Consider the following 8,318-nt stretch of genomic DNA (forward strand, 5'->3'; position numbering starts at 1 on the left):
AAGCAAAAAAAAAGGGGGGGGGGGTGCGTGTGCAAAGATCCTGCCAGGTGTGAGTGAGGGATGTGATGGGGACGTGTCCGGCCTCTGAGTAATGGGAAGTAAGGTCGTCTGGCCCGTGGATGGTCACCACAGCCCTGTTCACTTTTGTGTTTTCTAGCCTCCTGGGAGAGCTCACCTCCAGGTAAGCCTCTTGTCACCTTCCTTCGCTGCTTGGTTCCAGGATGTAAAAGGAGAAAATCTGGGCTTCGAAAGAGTGACGGGGAAATCAGGTTTCCTGGCAGCCATGCTCAGCGCTATTAGGAGACTTGCCCCCCACCTCCCCGCCTCCCAAATGCACCCCCAAACCTTGGCTAATATGTGCGAGGCTGGGGGCGTTTCTTTGAGACCATAGCTGAGCCTGTACCTGGGTAAGGACACACATACACACACACTCGGAAAACTGGCACACCCCATGCAGCTGCTGTGTGTGTGTGTGTGTGTGTGTGCACGCATGCACACAAATATACATGATGGGAAGTTTACCATTTGAACCATCTGCAAGTGCGCAGTTCTGTGGCATCGAGGGCATATGCAGTGCCGGGCCACTGCTGCTGTCACCGAGCTCAACTCCTCTAACATTTTTCTCACCCCCCAAAGGAAACCCCGGACCTGTTAAGCCATCTCTCCCACTTTCCCCTTTCCTTAGTCCCCGGCAACCTCTGAGCTGCTTTCTAGCTCTGTAGATTTGCCTAATCTGGATATGTATATAAATGGCAGCAGACAATATGTGTCCTTTTGTGACCTGGCCTCATGTTTTCAAGGTCACGTTGTAGCCTGTGTCAGCACTTCATTCCTTTTTCTTGGACGAAAAATACTCCTTATCAGCTGGTAGACACCTGAGTTGCTTCCACCTTTAGGCTCCCGTGAATAGTGGTAGCAGCCTTTCAAATCAGGCACAAAGAGGCAGCAGGGAAGACATGTGTGAGGCAGGCACTGCCCTTCGCCCTCCTTCACCGACCCCTGCATCACCTGTCACGTGGTCCTCAGGGTGCACCTTCTCTCCAAGCCCCATCGGCACGCGGGTCCACCAAGAGCACCTCATCGACACGTGTGCTTTGACAGAAGCTGTGACCCGGAGCGGGAGGCGTGGGTCCAGGGTGAAGCAAGGAGCGATCCTTCTTTTCCACTTCCCTTCCCATCCTTCCCGTGTCCAGGTGGCCTTTCTGCCCCTTCCTGACTCCTGGCCTTCCTGCTGGTGTGTACCTTCCAAGTCTCCTCAAAGCCCTTTAGCTCCTGGCATCTGGTGGACTCTGCCCATCCCTGTTCTGCTCTCAGCAAGTCTCGGTGTGCCTGGCCCCCAACACGCCAGCGCTGCCCAGATCTAACGTGCAAAACATCGTTGCATTTTTGCAAAGGCTGTTTATCAAGACGGGCCTTTCTCAGGGATGTCATCTCTCCTCTCCCCGCATTTTCCCGTCTCTAAAACCAATACCCAGGAGGAAGGGGATGGAGAAATCCCAGTTGCCTCTGTCTTGGGCCAGTGGAGTTTCTGGACCACATTCCAGGGAATACACTTAACATTCCTGCTTGACCACTTCCTGATTTCTGGTTTGTTTTGGTTTGAACCTCACTGAGCGCCGTTCGGCTGGGGCCTGGGGAGCTTCGGAGAAGATCTGCAGACACAGCTCTCAGCCGGGTGACCTACAGTTGCGTTCTCACTGCTCTGCGTTCTCTTTTTCTAGCGAAGTGGCCACTGAGGTGCCGTTCCGCCTCATGCACCCCCAGCCCGAGGACCCAGGTCAGTCTCGCACGGTCTTGGCTTCCTCTCGTCCTTCGCCGCTCGCGGATTTAGTATCTAGTCACTGCTAGTCTTCCCTGACCCCACCTCTGAGCATTCTGGCCACCTTCTGGTGCCTGGGCCCGCCCAGAACCAGGGCTGGGTTCTAGGTCACAGGCCAGGTGAACGTGTGTTGAAGGGACCATCCTTGCTTGAATGCAGACTGTCTCATCAGGTTTCATCTTTTTTTTTTTTTTTTTCTATTTTTTTGCTTTCTTTCTTTTTTTTTTTTTTCTTCTATTCTTTATCTTTCATCAGGTTTTTATCAAGAATGTTTTAAAAGCAGAAGCTTTGCTGGGAACAGACCTGGAATTTTTTGTTTGTTTGTTTTTGTCTTTTTCCCTTTTTCTAGGGCTGCTCCTGTGGCATATGGAGATTTCCAGGCTAGGGGTCTAATCAGAGTTGTAGCCACTGGCCTACGCCAGAGCCACAGCAATGCCAGATCCGAGCCACATCTGCAACCTACACCACAGCTCACAGCAACGCCAGATCCTTAGCCCACTGAGCAAGGCCAGGGATCGAACCTGCAACCTCATGGTTCCTAGTCAGTTTCGTTAACCACTGTGCCACGACAGGAACTCTGACCAGGATTTAGATTTAAAGAAAATTTGGGTGAAAATTGAATTTGACAGCCCGAGGCTTTTGCATTTCATTGGGAAACAGTAACAGGCATTTAGAAGAGTACCTCTGACAGGGGCAATTATGATGAGAACACAGAAAGTACTAGAAAAGGGGGTCAGGCTGAGTACCTAATACCTCGGCTCCTTTGAATTGGCTCTTGTGTGGATGTTAAAAGTAAAGGAAGCTGGAGTTCCCGCCGTGGTTCAGTGGGTTATGAACCGACGAGTATCCACGAGGCCTCGGGTTCCATCCCTGGCCTCGCTCAGTGGGTTAAGGATCTGACGTTACCCTGAGCTGTGGTGTAGGTCGAAGACGTGGCTCAGATTGTGTGTTGCTGTGGCTGTGGTATAGGCCGGCGGCTACAGCTCCAATTCAACCCCTAGCCTGGGAACTTCCGTTTGCTGCAGGTGTGGCCCTAAAATGAGCCAAAAAAAAAAAAAAATGAAGCAATGGTTGTGCAGCTCTGGGAGCAAAGTACAAACCATGGGACTGTACATGTAACTAAGGGAATTGTGTGGTTTGCGAATTTGATCTCAGTACAGCTTTTTGAAACCAATAAATGAAGCAGCAAAAGTAATGTAGGTGTAATCTCAGAAATTCTGAGGACAAGTTCCTCCCTGTGTGTTCAGATGGCTTAGTTGACAGGAAAGAACGAAGCACCTGTCTGGATGAAAACCCTCCATGGTTACAGTAATTAAGATTTTTTTTTTTTTTTGGTCTTTTTGCCTTTTTCTAGGGCCACTACTGCAGCATATGGAGGTTCCCAGGCTAAGGGTCAAATTGGAGCTGCAGCTGCTGGCCTACACCACAGCCACAGCAATGCGGGATCCAAGCCTCATCTGCAACCTACACCACAGCTCACGGCAGCACTGGATCCTTAACCCACTGAGCGAGGCCAGGGATCAAACCTGCAACCTCATGGTTCCGAGTCGGATTTGTTAACCACTGAGCCACAATGGGAACTCCATTTAAGAATATTTTAAGTAAAAGTGGTGTCAACAAATGGGTTTCCTTTTTCTTATACTTCATAGAGAGCTTTTCTTTTTCTTCTTTTTTTTTTTTTTTTGGCTTTTTAGGGCCACACTCACGGCATATGGAAGTTTCCAGGCTAGGGGTTGAATCTCGGAGCCACAGCTGCCGGCCTACACCACAGCCACGGCAACGTGGGATCCGAGCCGAGTCTGTGACCTACACCACAGCATATGTCAACGCCAGATCCTTAACCCACTGAGCGAGGCCAGGGATCGAACCCACAACTTCATGGATCCTAGTTGGATTCGTTTACACTGTGCCACAATGGGAACTCCTATAAAGATCTTTTCTATATTAATAGTGAAATGGCATTTAAACATTAGAACGAGCCCCCGTATTCGTTTTGGCTTTGTCTCAAAAGTATTTTGTCTCAAAGCAGCTCTTTCAGATCTTTTGGATTCAAATCCTCAATGTGCTTTTCCAAAACCTTCCCTTGGGGGAAAAAATGCAGTCTAACCCACATTTTTTTTTATTGGTTTATGTTTGTATCATTAAAACACTATTTTTAACTCTGTGAGATTGAGTTGCATTCTGGTCCCTTTCAAGGACATTTTAAAAGGCTATTTAAAAACTCTGACCTGGGGAGATGTCATAGTTTATGTCAGATTGTTTTCTGGAGCTGTAAACAGACTTTATGACTTCGCTTGGGGAAAGTGCAGTGATTCCTGTTCTGGGTATGACATTTTTCGTGTTCTAGTCATTATGGCTTTATATTGAACATATTCTAACATCAAGACGAAAACAATGAGGAATTCCCTGGTGGCTCAGTGGGTTAAGGACCTAGTGTTGTCGCTGCTGTGACTTGGGCCGCTGCTGTGGCACAGGTTTAATCCCTGGCCCTGGGAAATTTTGCATGCCACAGTCACGGCCAAAAAAACACTATGAGTTCCCACTCTGGTGCAGTGGAATAAGGATCTGGCATTGTCTCTGCAGCAGCAGCATGGGTTCAGTCTTTGGCCTGGGAACTTCCATGTGCCATGAGTATAGCCAAAAACCCCCACTAAAACAATGATCTTTCATACTGCGATATTTCAGGGAGAAAGGACATATCACTCCATGGCCTCGAAATTATGATTTCCAGAGATTTATGAATCACCAAGTTTTAGTCACAGATGCATGCTTACACCTTTTTCTTTCTTTTTCTTTTTCTTTTTTTTGCCTTTTCCCTTTTTAGGGCTACACCCACGGCACATGGAGGTTCCCAGGCTAGGGATCTAATCGGAGCTGCAGCTGCCAGCCTATGCCAGAGCCACAGCCACGCTAGATCTGAGCCACGTCTGTGACCTACATCACAGCTCACGGCAATGCCAGGTCCTTAACCCACTGATTGAGGCCAGGGATGGATTGAACCTGCGTCCTCATGGATGCTAGTCAGGTTTGTTTCCACTGAGCCACAATGGGAACTCCAGAGAAAGCATAAATTGGAGTTAAGAAGCACTCCCAGGGGAGTTCCCGTCGTGGCTCAATGGTTAACAAATCTGACTAGGAACCATGAGTTTGTGGGTTCAGTCCCTGGCCTTGCTCAGTGGGTTACGAATCCGGCGTTGCCGTGAGCTGTGGTGTAGGTTGCAGACGTGGCTCGGATCCTGCGTTGCTGTGGCTGTGGCGTAGGCCCCTAGCCTGGGAACCTCCATATGCCACCCGAGTGGCCCAAGAAATGGCAAAAAATAAATAAATAAATAAATAAATAAGAAGCGCTCCCAGGCCAGGGGCCCAGGAATCTATAGGTAGGAAGTGCTGGACAAATGCTGCCATGTTCTCGCTGTCCCTGTCGAGAGCATCCCTACAGATGCAGGTGCTAATTTGATTCTCTTCAAGACTGATGGTCCCAGTTGGTATAACTTTATGCTTCACACCGTGGGGGTCCAAGGGGCTCCTTGCCCAGCTTTGTTTTGCTGAGTCAGCCTCTCTGTGGGTCCCTGGGGGTTAGGGACCCACACAGACCCCTCCCTCCCCATACTGCTTTCCAGCTGGGCAGTGGCTTACCCCCACCACGGAGCTCCCCAAAGTCTCTGGCGTTGTGTAGCCTCACTTCGCTCTTCTTGGCTCCCCATGGGGTGTGTGTGTGTGTGTGTGTGTGTATGTACACCAGTACTTTACTACATGGGCAGCAGAAAGCTAAAAAAAACAAAAACAAACAAAAAAAAAAAAACAGGAGTTCCTCTTGTCTTTCAGCAGTAACAAACCCAAAAAGTATTCCTGAGGACAGGGTTCTATCCCTGGCCCGGCTCAGTGGGTTAAGGATCTGGCATTGTCCTGAGCTGTGGTGTAGGTTGCAATGTGACTTGGATGTGGCATGGTTGTGGTTGTGGCTGTGGCTGTGGCTGGCCGCTGCAGCCCCAATTCAACTCCTAGCCTGGGAACTCCCTCATGCCTCAGGTGCGGCCCCAAAAAGACAAAAAAAAAAAATTTTTTTTTGTCTCAAATAATTAGTAATTATTGTGGGTCTGCAAAATAAACATGAAAATATAACCCAACCCAACCCCTTCCAAAAGACCAATGTGTTAACAAAGAAATCAAACTCCCTGAAGAGCCAGAGAGTGGCTTTCAAGCTTCAGTGCCCACCCCAGCCACTGGGGTACTGGTTCGAGGTCAAGTCCCAGAACTCACTCCTAGAGCGCCAGATGTGGAAAATGGGCCTGGAGTGTGGGTTGTGACAGCTCCTGGGAACTCTGATCTCTACAGTGTCCAGAGGACACACAGGGAGAAGTGCTGTGAAAAGAGACGCACAGCCTCAGAGGGGTAAGCCTGATGGGGAACAGCGCCCTGGAGGTGAGCTTGTGGCTTGTTCCATTTCCCCGGTGAAGGTGGTTGTGGCACATTTTAAAGGAAGAGATGGTTAAAAATGCAGGAGGAAATTCCCTCTGTGGCTCAGCGGTAACACACCTGACTAGTATCCATGAGGACGTGAGGACACGGGTTCGATCCCTGGCCTCACTCAGTGGGTTAAGAATCCATGGAGTTCTCGTCGTGGAGCAGTGGTTAACGAATCCGACTAGGAACCATGAGGTTGCGGGTTCGGTCCCTGCCCTTGCTCAGTGGGTTAACGATCCGGCGTTGCCGTGAGCTGTGGTGTAGGTTGCAGACACGGCTCGGATCCCGCGTTGCTGTGGCTCTGGCGTAGGCTGGTGGCTACAGCTCCGATTCAACCCCTAGCCTGGAAACCTCCATATGCCGCGGGAGCAGCCCAAGAAATAGCAACAACAACAACAAAAAGACAAAAGACAAAAAAAAAAAAAAAAAAAAAAAAAAGAATCCAGCGTTGCTGTGAGCAGTGGTATAGTGGTATAGATTTCAGACACAGCTCGGATCTGGTGTTGCTGTGGCTATGGTGTAGGCCAGCAGCTGCAGCTTTGATTCGACCGCTAGCTTGGGAGCTTCCATATGTCATGAGTGCTGCCCTAAGAAGCACCCCCACCCCAAAAAAATGCAGGAAGAAATGACCCTCAGAGTGGGAAATGGCAAAGAAGTAGGAATGACATGCAATTCTCATAAAACACGTATATCTAGGCCTTTTATCCTGCAAAGTCCCCTAAAGAAGGAAGAGAATTTCCAGGCAGACAGGACCAATGCTAACGGCTCTCTCTCCTTCCTCCCCTGCTGGCAGAGGCCATGGACAGGTAAGGGCTGCCCTGAGCTCCCCACTCTGTGACTTCCTCCACCGCAGCTGTCGTGTGAGCCATGACAGTTGTGTCTTTTTTCTTTTTTGTAATACAAGTTCCTGACTTCGGCTTTGATTGCCAAGGCATCCACTTCAAAGAGGCGTCCACTTCAACACTGGCCAGCCAAGGACTAGATCAGAGCCCGGCCTTCTCCCCCCACTGAGGCTCCCTTGGTTTAGAGATCTTGGTTGATTTCAATAGCAGATCTTTTGAGCCCCTTGTTTTTAGCCTTTCTGGACTTTAAATTCCCAGTCTTCTGTTTTACATGCACCAGCAGAGTGAGCCCTGGAAACCCTAGGCCCCAACGCCCCGACCCCAATAAACGTGTGGAGCCCCAGGCCCCTCCGCAAGGTCTCTCTCCCGCTTTCACCCACGACCTGGTGGTGTGGCCCCAGGTGTGCTGTGTAATTTCCAGATCCTGTAAGTAATAAACCTTTATTTTCTCAAAGTTTCCGGATGGTTATTGCCGAAGGGCGTCTTGCAATCATTATAAGAACCACAAGGGCCAGTTTAACCGTAACATTGGTTACTGATAGGCTGAGACCTGCACAAAACAAGTACAAACCCCAAGTCCACAGCCCATGCTCTCAGGACCAGCTCAGGCCCTGGTTTTCCCCTGCTCCCTCGTTCTGGGGCGTGTACACACCAACACAGACGTAAACCACACCTACCACTCTGCACTCAACACAGGCAGACGGACAGACACGGTTGTCCTGGGCATCATATATGTCTGCTCTGTGGGTTGCCTTATTTTCGTTTGTTAAAAGAGATTTGACATGAAAGGCTGTGAGGAGAAAAGCACTGTTTCATGCGCCGTCATGTAGAAAAGTCTCCATCAGCTCCTATCGCAAGAGGAAGATCAAGGATCCTGTTTGCCTCAAAATTGCACTGCAAGCTTCAAAGAACATGCCCTGATCAAAATGTTCTTTGTTTTTTATTTTAGTTTTCAGGATGAAAATTTTGTTTTTGAGGAGTTTGCCCGCCAAAATCTGAAAGATGCAGGAGAACTTAAGGAAGAGAAGACAGACCAGGAGGCGGCGGCTCATGAGTGAAGAGGTCGGCCCCGGGCCACGGGCTGCGGGGTCCTTAGCAGCGCGGCCCCAGCGCCCCGCATGCAGCCCTTTAGTTGTGCTGAATACCAGAGTGTGGGTCTTCTCACAGAAATAAAGTTTGTCTCTTACGCCCTG

At 49.6% G+C, this 8,318-nt stretch overlaps 1 protein-coding gene across 5 annotated transcripts in view; it reads left to right on the forward strand.

Annotated features, from left to right (window-relative positions):
• The window catches only part of SAG (S-antigen visual arrestin), a 38,495-nt gene extending 30,177 nt beyond the window's left edge, over positions 1 to 8,318 (forward strand). For 3 of the 5 annotated variants that reach the window (XR_014828840.1, XM_084998312.1, XM_084998313.1), the window contains 3 exons: positions 158 to 181; positions 1,722 to 1,777; positions 8,075 to 8,318. Coding sequence is in view for 3 of the 5 variants with exons in the window: in XM_084998312.1 (XP_084854438.1) it covers positions 158 to 181; positions 1,722 to 1,777; positions 8,075 to 8,124 (130 nt within the window). In the remaining 2 variants the exon portion in view is untranslated. 5 annotated transcript variants of the gene reach the window in all.

This window comes from Sus scrofa, chromosome 15 (assembly GCF_054392235.1).
Source record: "Sus scrofa isolate SSC_HxYL_T2T_F1_AM1 chromosome 15, Sscrofa_HxYL_maternal_Yorkshire_Landrace_v2.0, whole genome shotgun sequence".
Classification (NCBI taxonomy): domain Eukaryota; kingdom Metazoa; phylum Chordata; class Mammalia; order Artiodactyla; family Suidae; genus Sus; species Sus scrofa.